Source organism: Salvia hispanica, chromosome 2 (assembly GCF_023119035.1).
Source record: "Salvia hispanica cultivar TCC Black 2014 chromosome 2, UniMelb_Shisp_WGS_1.0, whole genome shotgun sequence".
NCBI classification, from domain to species: domain Eukaryota; kingdom Viridiplantae; phylum Streptophyta; class Magnoliopsida; order Lamiales; family Lamiaceae; genus Salvia; species Salvia hispanica.
The window spans coordinates 8887025-8899899 of record NC_062966.1 but is presented as its reverse complement, the minus strand read 5'-3'; the positions used below and the strand labels follow the sequence as shown (position 1 = coordinate 8899899).

At 35.4% G+C, this 12875-nt stretch overlaps 1 protein-coding gene across 1 annotated transcript; it reads right to left on the bottom strand.

The window, feature by feature from the left end:
- Positions 1-339: 339 nt before the first annotated feature.
- Positions 340-2605, bottom strand: LOC125207747 (protein SUPPRESSOR OF QUENCHING 1, chloroplastic-like). The gene is made up of 7 exons (XM_048107223.1): positions 2354-2605; positions 2159-2259; positions 2030-2086; positions 1852-1946; positions 1315-1414; positions 990-1048; positions 340-542 (listed from the first exon to the last, which is right to left on the bottom strand). The coding sequence occupies exons 1-7, from the start codon at positions 2544-2546 to the stop codon at positions 422-424; spliced, it is 726 nt and encodes a 241-aa protein (XP_047963180.1). The 5' UTR covers positions 2547-2605; the 3' UTR covers positions 340-421.
- Between the last annotated feature and the right edge of the window lie 10270 nt (positions 2606-12875).

Here is a 12875-nt window from a genome sequence, read left to right as displayed (position 1 = left end):
AAAAAGGAAGGCTTCACAGTTTCCCTTACATTGTTTGTTTCAGTTACTTTTATCAATTAATTTCCCATTTTTTTTATTCATAATCTCTTTGTTATTTCACTGAACGTGTGAATTCATAGAATCTGTACTCTTGAATTCTTCAGTTTCTTTACTGCACGAACTGTTTTCAGAAGGTTGCTTATCTGAATTTGCAATATTTTCTTGTTATTTGCATCAGGAAATCTTAACATCAAGCACCATTGCACCAATGCTTTTGTAGGGAAGTGCATAGCTAAGTGAATCTACACTTGCTAGCCTGAAAGAAATATAACAAACTTTACAGAAACAAGAAAACATAAATAAGTGAAAACTAAAATTTTATTCATCAAAATGGATAAAATCTTCCAAGTATATCTGTTTCAGATGTTATACAAGAGGAGTCTCAATCAGAGCCACCATTAAGAATATCATTAAAGCAAATATCTCCTATCTCCTTCCTGATAAGTGATGGACCAGCAGCCCTTAAAGTATCTTCACCTAATGTTGTTGTTACAGCTATGCATCTGCAACCACACCAAATTCTCTATAAGCCCATAAATTAATCGCAGAGAAGAGAAAAGGAAAGGGGTTGCATTGAATTGATGAATTCCAAAATAAAGTTTGGGAATTGGGATACACTAAGTAAGGTCACTTGTTCTTGGGTGTCAAACCAAAAAGATTCCAAACTTCTATAAGCTTTTTACACTGTTATAATGTGGATCATTTAGTCATATATTTTGTACTTATTAATTGGCATAGCTCAACCTATTGTAAGATGCTGCACTTCAAAATTTATAAAATTTTCTCATTGCAAATACATAAATTTGTAACCAGAACAAGATGGAAATTTTGCATATGAACGAGATCATAGACTTGCATCAATGTACTCAAATGCACAAAGAGAAACCTTGCAGGAAGAATCAGGAGTAATGCAGAATAATCCGAGTGATAAGTAAGCCACAAATCCTTACCTCATGCAAGCAGATTTTGCAGCTTGAACTCCAGCTAATGCATCTTCAATCACAAGGCACTGCAACACAAAGATTCAGGCAATCAATCTAAGTTCTGGCACTCTTTTCATATCCTCAATGAGTTTTGCAACTATATATAATAACTAGATAATTTAAAGCACAAAATATCTGAAATGTCTCAATACTTTTTGGATGATAATAGCTACAGTACCATATAACAGTAAATTCATTAGATTAGACTACTACACCGTGGCTTCAATAATGCCTAATTAAGAGCTAAGAAAAAGAACAATAGCCACCGAGAAAGGCAGTTATAGAAGCAGACCTCATTTGTTGGCACACCCAATATTTTTGATGCAGCTAAGAAAATATCAGGGGCAGGTTTCAAATTTTCAAATGCATCCGCTGATACAACAGCATCAAACCTGTTAATGTAACAGAAAACAGACCAGAGGCATTTTCATCACCTGGAAAAAGCTACAAACGTATAAAACTTGTAAAAGTAAACTCCATTCAGCAGCCATCACTAGTTCCTCAAGTAATTGCATTGTTCTAATGTACAATTCTGGAATGGATATTCTACAGAAAAAAATTATTTGCTCATGGTCAGTATGATACAATATGTCCAAGCATTCACAGCCTTCCCTAATGCTCATATAGAGCTACAACAAGTAAGCAGTATAATCACACTTAAGTTTTAGAAGGATGATATTGATTAAACCTAGGACTTGAAGCTCAAATGAGTCTTGAGATAAACTTAACACTATTTCCCTTTGTTAGTACAACCTTTAGTCTAATGTTAGTTCATGATTGCATTTCACCATGTAAACAATGCCATCAAACATTTTACGACTAAACTCACATTGATACTTTCAAACCAGCAGCTGCTAAATTGGCATCAACTTTGATACGGTCAGCACTAGATGCAACGGCAACTTTAAGGCCATGGTTTTTGCACTGAATTCACACAGCAGTAAATTCAACCGAAAATAAAAAAATAGTGAAAATGAGCAATAAAAATGCTTTTGTAGCAAGTACACCTGCACTATAAGTTCATAGGCACCAGGGAAGCCAATGCCAGAATTTGGCTTTGCATACTGCAAAAAAGTGGAATATGTTCATGGAATGAATGGATAAGTAAATTAATTGCGTTAAAAATGCTGAACCACCTTATCCAGGTATAACTCAAAGAATCTCTTCTTTGCAGACTCCGGATTAAAGCCCTTCACACCCTTTACAGAAGCAACACCTCCCAAAAAATTAGCTTCACCTGATTCAAATTGATGGATAATAATGCAATTATACATTGATAAATAAACAAGAGGAGCAGAGTTATGAAGAGATCGAAAGAAATAGGAGTATACCTGTGCCCATAAAGGGTACGAAGTCTTGAGCCGTGACTTGAACTCCCATCTCGGCGAAAACATCGACAGCTGCTAACCTGGAGAGATCCTCACTGTTACACAGCACCCCATCCATGTCAAATAGCACAGCCGACACATTCCCCCATTCGCTGCCGGTTTCCGACGGGGTTGGTACTACTGGTCTCAAAGCCATTTCTGATTTCTTAGTGGGTTTGGTTTAAGGCTTCACGCAGATACCATATTAGAAGCCAGACAATATTGGCTTCAAATTTTATTTTAGCAAGTACTACTACTTTCAAATACTATTAATTTAAATCTTTTGTTTTTTTTTAGTTCTCCATCAGTCTAAACATTAAATTTGATAGAAAAAATATGCAAAATTAATTGCAAATCATATAATAATAGTATTAATAATATGTTTCAATATATTCATAGGGAGGGGAGGTTATATCAAATTAAAGATAATTTCATAAGGATTCTAACGAGATCTCACTTGCATATGTTCCGACGTCAAAATTTGAAACAAATTTAAAAATTTTTTAATTTTTTCGTACAGCACACAATATAGTATATAAAATACGTCAATATAATATATGTAGAATGTCAATATAAGCAATGCGTTAACATTCTCAAAGCGTTGTGTTGACATTCTCAAAGCATTATGTTGATATTTTTGAAACACTATATTGACATTTTCATCCAAAACCCTAATTTGGTATTTTTTAAATTTTTTTCGAATTAATTAATAAAAGCGAAAATTACACGCGACAAATTATAGACCACAAGTTTTCTAAAATGCTATGGTCATAAATTAGTTGTAGTTAATAATTAAATGACGAGTTAGCCATTGATCACTCCCCTTCATAGGGATGTATTTAGATTAATGTGTAAAAAGCTGTTAAAAATTAAAACTAATTCCATCCATTGATTAGTGGTTATCTGATGGTTAATATATGAGCCACTTGGAATTAAATTTAATAATAAAAAATTGAAAAGGGTACGGATGGTATAGCACAAAATCAACAGTTATTCATAACCCATGATTCACGTATGATTTTTATTCTGGGAGATTTGTTTTCCGTCATTATCACACATCACCACTAATAATCTTCTCTGCGCCGATTCTGGAGAGGAGAATTACTGTAATTCTTCATCGCCTTCTGCTTCCAACAATTCGAGTAAATACATTTGTTCGACCGTAGTCGTCAATTCATGTAGGAAATCGTTATTAAACCTATCAATTCATCTGCAGTTGTGGACGATGGAAGAAGGTAGTTTTGTATTTTGTATTTAAGATTTGTGAATACCCTTTAGATCTCTCGTATTGCTTGCATTTGTTTTATGAATTTGTGAATACTGTTCGTCCTTTGCTTGTAATGATGATCGACGCATATGATTTTTTAATGTACGAAATAAGCAGTTTAATATTTTGGTGTAGTTGAATCCATACCCTTTGGGTTTAGCAACCCATCGGGTTAAGTTGTAGTACCGATTGACTAAATAAAACTTCACCAAGGCCAAGGAGATTAATCCTTTTCCCTAGGGTTTATAAATCCATTTGGCTAGGGCATATTACCTTCAATGTCATAGAATTTATGTTTTTACTCTTTGGTTTTGGTTTCATATAAAATTTGATGTACGAATCCGTTTTTGTAATGTATATGCGTTCTATGATTAATGTACGAAAGAAGTAGTTTAATGTGTGAGTCTAGTTGAATCCATACACTTTGGGTTTCGCAATCCATGGGGCTAGGTTGTAGTACCGACTCACAAACGAAACCATCACCAATTGCATGGAGTTAGAATCATTCCCCTAGGATTTAGCAATCCATGGGGCTAGGACATATTACCAACACATGCTTATAATTTCGTTTTCTAATGTGAGTATTGGATTTATACAGGAAATAGTGTACGAATATAGTCTTATAATGTACATGCCTAACAATGAATAATGTAAAAAAATTATTCGTATAATGTACACATATGATTTTTTAATGTACATGCTCTCTCTGCATAATGTACGAAATAAGCAGTTTAATGTTTTTGTTGTAGTTGAATCCAAATCCTTTGGGTTTAGCAACCCTTCGGGCTAGGTTGTAGGATCGATTGACTAAAGAAAACTTCACTGAGGTCAGGGAGATTAATCCTTTTCCCTAGGGTTTATAAATCCATTTGGCTGGCATATTACCTTCACTATCATAGAATTTATGTTTTTACTCTTTGGTTTTGGTTTCATATAGAATTTGATGTACGAATTCGTTTTTGTATGTATATGCATTGTTTGATTAATTGATAAGGCTCATTTCATGCATTGGTTTTGGGTGATATTATACACTAACCGGGTTGATAATGTGCGAAAAAAGTGGTGAATTTAAGTGTGCTGGAACTAAAAAGTGTTGAAGCGGCAGAATGCACGAATAACTTGATCAACCCAGAAAAGGAGCGAAAAATGGTCAAATCTGAAGACAAATTGATTAGTTGGAGACAATCGGATCAAGAGGGCCTAAATGGATGACAATGCCAGGCAGCCATGCTAGTTGATCAAACTGGATCAAGCAGATGGTGCAAGCTAATCAGTGGGCAAAGGTGAATTGACCATACCAGGCGGCCAACAAGTTGATCAAGAGGAGACATGAGCTGATCAAGCCACCACATGAAGACGTATCTGCTGGATCATCCTAAATTACTGCAAGGGTAAAATGGTCAATCAGACGAGAAGTTGCCTTAGGGTTGAAGCTGAAGCCGCTCTATAAATAAGAAGTTTTCTACAATAAAGAAGGAGCGCTTAACGCTATCGTAGTTTAGGTAGGGAGCTTTCTTAGCTTAGTTTAGTTTAGTTACTATTTTCTTAGCTTAGCTCTGTAGTTCCGACGGAAGAATTGACAACTCCGACGTCGGGATTACATTTAATTTCATGTTTTCAAGACTTTAGTGTAGATTTACATTGTGTTGGTCGTTTTGACGGTGCAATTGATGCCTCCATCTTAGAAGCTCCTTCACCACCTTGCTTTCTAGTTAGACTTAATGGGTTCGGCAAAGGAATTGACGACTTTGGCGCTGGATCTCACTTATTTTCAATTTTATGAAGCCTTTGTTTATTTTCATGTTGATGATGCTATTTACTTATATTTCTTGGATGTTTTTCGCAATTGGTAATTTAGATGTTTAGATCCATGTTTAGCTCTGTAGTTTCAATAGAGGAATTGGCGACTTCGACATCGGGATTACATTTAATTTCATGTTTTCCATACTTTTAGTGCAGGTTTACAGTGTGTTGGTTGATTCGACGATGGAATTGATGCCTCCATCTTAGAAGCTCTTTCACACCTCGCTTTCTAGTTAGATTTAATGATTTCGGCAGAGGTATTGACGGCTCCGATGTTGGATCCTTGCTTCCTTTACCGCTTTTGAGACGCTGTAGTTAGATCCCTAGTTTCATCGGAGGAATTGACGACTCCGCCGTTGGATCTCGGTTTATTTCCAGTTTTATGAAGCTTTCATTTCATGTTTTCAAGACTTAGGTGTAGATTTACAGTGTGCTGGCCGTTTCAACGGTGGAATTGACGACTCCATCTTAGAAGCTCCTTCACACCTTGCTTTCTAGTTAGATCAATGGGTTTCAACAGAAGAATTGACGACTCCGCTGTTGGATCTCAGTTTATTTCTAGTTTTATGAAGCTTTAGTTTATTTTCATGTTGATAATGTTATTTACTCATGTTTCTGAAATGATTTCAAGCTTTTCTTTGTCTCAAGTTGCCATTAATTTAGGAAATTTCCATGTCTTGTCTCTGATTCCAATCTAGTTTTTCTCTCAAGCTTTCACAACACCCTTCCATTCATGCTCGCTTAGTTACATTTAGTTCAAGCTCTCAACCCCAGTTTAAAGTTCAAGTTTCCCACTCTAGTATTTAAATAAATGCTCAAGTGATTAAGGCGTGGTGGCTAACACCAACCCCGTGTCGTAGAAACAATCTCGAGTAGGTCCTGAAGGAATTGGCAGCGGAAGCGTGCTCCGAATTATCATAATTTAATAATTATTAATCGAACAAATAAATCACATAATAATCAGATCTATTTAGCAGATTATTTATACAAAATCTATTCACGTAATTCTCACATGTATCATGCTCATAACTTGAATTAATCATGCTTTAAGAATATTGAAACCTAAAACATGATTTTCTACGGAGCAGAATAATACATAATTAATTCTCCAAAGAATTGATGATGATAGCGACTTTTCCACGAGACGCTTTGAATACTAGACCACAGATCTTCTCTCTGGTTCCCGAACTGTACTCCAATATCAGTGTGGGCTGATCTCACCGGAATACTAGGACTTAAATAAAGAAGACAGAAGAAATCATTTTCCAATTTGGAGAGAAATTCGAACTCCTCTTACTAGAGGGGGACGAAAATTTTAACTGTAAAACTTATGATTTCTGTCTCCTTTATTCTCCTATTTATATTAAGTTCCTTTTGGGCTCAGACAGGGATCTATGGAAGGTTTTAGATATGGGCTCATTTACTAATTAAATTGAACCCACAATTTAATATAAGCTTTAATTGGAATATTACGAGCAGCCACTACAGAAGTAATATTGAACTCTCCCCATCCAAATCCGAAATTATAAGTAATCTGTGTTTCCGTTTTAACTTTCATTTCCCGCGCTTAAGATAAAAATGTCCATTAATTAATTAACGTCTGCTATGGACTTAATTAATTAACTTCTTATTAATTCTAAGAGTGGACTTAGCATGAAAAGCTTATTTATTATTCATAGAGTAATTAAACTCCAACTAGCTAGGTTCCGAATAATAAAACCTTGTTTCGCGCTCCTCTTGAGGACATTATCAAACGAGACTCACCTCACGCACGATTCAACATAATAGCAATCCTAGCACCGCTAGATATTAATCACAACTACCCAATATATCAGGATTATTGGGTTATGAAAAACCCGCACCATTTGATAAGTCAAAGTAATGCATAATCAATACCGTATGCTCAATGCTAACCTACATTGATTAAGAAACAAATATTTATCAAGACCTCGCCTTTCAGTAGATAGCCCAATGACAAGTCTTGTTGTTAGATCCGTTCAGTGCTTTACCACACCAATGTCATCTTATTTCAGTAAGGCTTAGAAATATGCGGACTGACATTGCAACCTTTCACAATGGATAGTCTAATTCCATCTAGGTCGTGAAATTCTTCTTTTTCTTTGTTTAGGACTGGCCGTGTTACCTTAAAGTGGACGCCGCCCACAACCGGTCTACTAAAACAAAGACTTAGACTTTGTTAAGTTAACTTATACATTTAAACATGCAATTAACATCCATTAAATGTAAAACATAACAACATTATGACAAAAATAATCTGTTTTATTCCTTGGAAAATAAAATAAGAGTTTTACAGTATTCAATCACTTGAAACGTGATTTCTAGTATACAAACTCTAACAATCTCCCAATTATACTCAAAACACTTTCGAGTATACAAAAATGTGCTAACGTCTAATTCTCCCACTTATACTGAAAGCGGATTGAGGTCTTGTATTAGTCGAACTCCCATTCCTTCAACATGGCTCTCAAATGGCTTGACCGCTAATGCCTTCGTGAAGGGATCTGCCAGGTTGTTTTCTGACTCAATCTTGACCACTTGTATTTCTCCTCTCTGCACTATATCTCTAATGATATGATACTTTCTCTCTATGTGCTTGTTCGCTCTATGAGTCCGTGGTTCCCTCGAATTTGCCACAGCACCAGAATTGTCACAATAAATAGTGATGCTCTTGGGCATATTCGTAACCACACCTAAGTCCAGAAGGAAGTTCTTAAGCCATAGCCTCTTTTGCAGCCTCCGAAGCGGTTCTCCTTCAAGCTTCCGTTCTGTCAAAATGTTCACCACCGATCTCATGAGACACTTGGTGGACATTTCATCAAACCATTTAGGTTCTTCAATCAATGACCTGTCGGGCTTGTCAATCCAGCCAAGAGCATTGCCGACCGAGGCCAACAAAAACTTCTTGACATGACCGCTCGCGGTATCCCATCGATCACAAGCATCCTTTTCCTTGTCTGATATGTAATAAGCAGAGGGGCGATCCTTAGTGAGGACCAACCTCAAATCGCTAGCCAACTGATCAATGTCAAGTCTCCTTTTCCAATCCAAATAAGAATCAGAATCGCGTTCCTTTGATTTAAGGATCACACTATAAACTTCCCAAGTAGTAAACATCTTTCGTTCAAGCTGAGAATAAATACCAATAATATAAACATGTAAAATTTCAAAGAATTGCAAATAACCACAAAACAATTCATCAATTTTACATCCACAAAAATCAAGCACAAATGTTCTTCTACTAGGAAGCCGTGTCTTATTCATGCAAGAAATTCATTATTTTTACTGGCCACAATGTCGACAGATAGTCCAGAGACCATAAGAATGGCATGGCTGACTAACAATGCTAAAGCGTATAACCATAAAATTAAGCACTAAGGATTCTTTACTTGTGCGTGAACTCCTCTAAAGAAAGGTCGAACCGGACAAGCACCTCCTCCTATAGCTCCCTCTAAGCATTATTAAAATACAATCCTTATAATTTCGCAGCAATATTGCTCCGGTAAAGACCAGTCGCGATATTACTGAAAAACTAATTTTACGATTTTAATAACCTTTATCTAGAGAAGTCCAAACTTACGAACTAGTAATGTTCCTCCCGTAAAGACAAGCCGGTCACTACTTCGCACTAAGACCAATTTTATGGAGGCCATATACAAACGTGTTGTAATTATCGCTTCATATTTTCTTGTTGGTGGTTTTAATAGTTTAATTATCACTTAAGCAGATAAGGCAGGTATCCACATTCAAAGAATAATTAAACATGTACTAGCTATGCATGCAAGGCAATAAGTACATAGGCGATGCATGAGTTAAACTAGTTTTTAACAAATAAAAACATAACTCAAATTAAATATCCATCTTTCATCAATAAAACATGTAAACACATTTACAAAAGGTTCACATAAACATAATGACGAAACTTGATCATTTAATTAAGCATCTAAAAAAACAGATAGAATTAAAATTCTATCTCCACATAAACAAGATTATCTAGACATTAAGTCTAATTTTAAACAATCATACATTATTAGTTAAAATAACGTATCTTGATTATTAGAATTACCTTTTAATACTATTAGGATTTACTTAGATAGAATTAATCCATTCTTATCCTAAAATTAATGTCTAGGTGTATATCATAAAAGATTAGCTAAGTCTCAATTTAAAATGCCCACTTGGATATATAAATCCGCATTTATCCAATCAAGATAAAATCCATTTAAAACACACCAATTAAATTCGAGAATTAAAATTCTCATAGCTTTCAAATAAAATCACATGACAAGAAGAATCTTATTACATCTTTAATTCATAATGATATTTTTTAGATGAAATAAAATTCACCTTCATCAAAATTAAAGAAAAAAAAATCAAATAATTAAGGATTTTAATAGCAAAATTAATGCTCTATGCATTTCTCATATCTTTAAATCAACTTGATGTTATCTAGATGAAACAAATTCACCTTCATCAAAATTAAAGATAAAATTCAAATTTTAAACTAGGTATTGAATTCCAATTAAAATCCAATTAACTATTTCAAACTTTAATAATTTAGGATTTAAGTAGCATGTTAATGCCAAATGAATTTTTCACTTCTTTAATTAAACCGATGTTATCTAAATGAAATCAAATTCACCTACATCATATTAAAGCCAAAATTCAAACTAGGAATTAGATTCCAATTAAAATCCATCCAATTATTACTAGTGCAATTTTTGAAAATTTTAATGGTTTAAAACAATTGAAAGACTTATGTCTTTTCCTTAGGTATATTTCTAGGAAATAATTTCATAATACACCAATTAAAATTAAGACAATTTCAATTAAACCTTAAAATAAAACATGAAAGCATATAGCGAGAATATTCTTTAAAATTTCATCCAATTATGGAAAAGCCAAAAATTAGATCAAACAAATATTGAATTTCCTTATGCTAATTATCATGATATTATCTAGATGGAAATAATCTACCAAAATCAACTAATTAACAAATTAAATCAATTATTTGACTAATTATTCAATTGGCAATATTTAAAGAAGACAATTATTCTCTTTTAAATTAGAATCTTGATTTAATTGCAAAATCATTCTAATTCCCACAAGATATTTAATTATTCTAGGTTTAGGATTTTAAACCACAATTATAAATTACTTGTGTTAGGGATGTCAATTGGGCTAACCCGCTCGGGTTCTGGCCAATCCACTCGGGTTGTCGGGCTATTTGGGTGCGGGTTGTTTGGGCTGTGAATTTTTCGAGTTATAAATTTTCGGCCCTAACCCTAAATCTTCGGGTTTCGAGCTAACCCACAGGCTATTAGTAATCTTATATGTACTTTCTATCCAATCCAATATTCTAAATTATTTAAAGTAGATTGTCGCAAATAGTAAAGTATTATCACAGTGATCAAGAGAAAGAAAATAATAGCAATTGAAAATTGAAACAAAATAGATAAACATATCGTTTAATTAATATCACACTGAATCAGAATACAATTAAATGGAAATCATGCATTTCATATAACTCTAACTTAATTTGAGAGAGAAGACATAATTACCTTATATTCTTGATATCAAATTTTGTACTATATTTAATATTGATATTACCAAATATTTTTCACATAAGTATATAATCTAAAATTTTAATTATATTTTATATTAAATGCTCAACCCGTGGGCTAACCCGCAACCCACCGGGCCAGCCCGTATAACCCACCAACCCGAACGGGTTAGCCCGTGTAGCCCGCTTCTGAATATGGGTTGCGATTTTTCAGCCCTAACCCTATGATTTTACCGGGTAACTCGGGTCGACCCGTGGGTTTCGGGCTAGATTGACATCCCTAACTTGTGTGTTAAGAAACGAAAACACGAAAACGAAGAACGAGACGACGCGACCAAAACCCTAATTAGGGTTTAGCCCACCACTGGGCCTCGCAGCAGCTGCTGCTGCCGCGTCTGACCTCCGCCGCCTCCCGCGGCTGCCGCCGCTGCTCCCACTGCAGCGTCGTCGCTATTGCTGACCGCCGCCGTCCGTTGCTGCCGCTCCCACTGGAGCAGCCGGAGCTATCAATCAACGAGAACCGCTGCCCCAACCGAAGTCAGGGAATCCGCTGTCCAAAGCGGCTGTTGCCGCTGCCATGAGCCGGCGATAAGCATGGCTGTCCGACGTGGCAAAGATTGAAGATGACGTCGCAGCTGCCAAGATCTGGAGCTGATCATCGCTGCTGTCCAGCGGCTGTGAAGCTGCTGCCCGGCGAGATGACAGCTGCTGTCCGACGAGGACAGCTCATCCGCCGCTGCCCGAGGACGCCGCTGCTGCTGCTTCTGCCCGGAGTCGCTGCTCGGTGAAGACGGCGACTCCCCGGCCACCGACTTCCTGAAGACGTCGCTGCCATGGCTGGATCAACAAGGATCCATGGCTGCGGCCTTCGTCGGCGCCGCTTCAGTCTCCTTTTCCGATCAGCCAAAGCCGCCGCTGCCTCTTCTACCGGATCTGGATCTCGGATCCCCAATGAAGGCAGTGCGGAACGCAAACATATTTAGGTTTTAACCCTTGTGTTCATTTAGTCGTTTTCAATTTAATTAACTTGATTCATCGCGGTCGCTTCACTTGATCGTGATCTTAAATCTTAATCAATCGTTTCTTAATTTGTAACAATCTTTTATGTTCATATCAAATATACATATTTAAACATCTAGCATTTTAGCAATTTAAATTGTTCTAGCATATTAAGAACATAAAACTATAGATCTATGAATACTTGCTTGGATCTAGAATATTATTGTGAAATTCTCGAATAAAAATTCAAGATTCATAATATTCTTTCATCGATCCAAGTATTAAATCATGGACCACTTTATTTCTTCATTTAAAAACATATATTCACTTAAACCCATACATATATGTAATCAACAAACATATAATCTAGTATATATATTACTTAGAATATATAGATCTAATGATGTGCATCATAGATCTAGAATATTTTTGTGAAAAACTTGAATAAAATTCAAGATTCATAATATTCTTTCATCGATCTAGAACATCATATCATAGATCCGAAAAGAAAATCGGGAAAATCATAGATCCAACACATATTATAAACATATAACATGTATTGCATTATTTTCGAAAATCCCAAGTTTTTACACTACAATTTTCGAAAAATTCAATTAATCAAATACATAATCAGAGCCTAAAAATTGGCTCCGATACCAATTGTTGGGACTACCGCAACGGAAGACACGGAAAACAAACAGGTCCTTAACGGATCTATTTAGGTGATTATGCATTCGACTCCAATTTTATGCAATAAACATAGATCTATAGATATAACATCAAATAAACACATAATCATGCATATTCGATGTAGATTCGATTGTTACCTCATAATC

What these genes read in the sequence shown, in the direction of transcription:
- LOC125207747 (XM_048107223.1), bottom strand. Translation starts at nt 2,546, where the DNA reads ATGGCTTTGAGACCAGTAGTACCAACCCCGTCGGAAACCGGCAGCGAA. An exon ending in CCTATGAACTTATAGTGCAG is followed by an intron (nt 1,947 to 2,029) that starts GTGTACTTGCTA and finishes GTGTGAATTCAG; the next exon opens with TGCAAAAACCATGGCCTTAA. An exon ending in TGGGTGTGCCAACAAATGAG is followed by an intron (nt 1,049 to 1,314) that starts GTCTGCTTCTAT and finishes TTTGTGTTGCAG; the next exon opens with TGCCTTGTGATTGAAGATGC.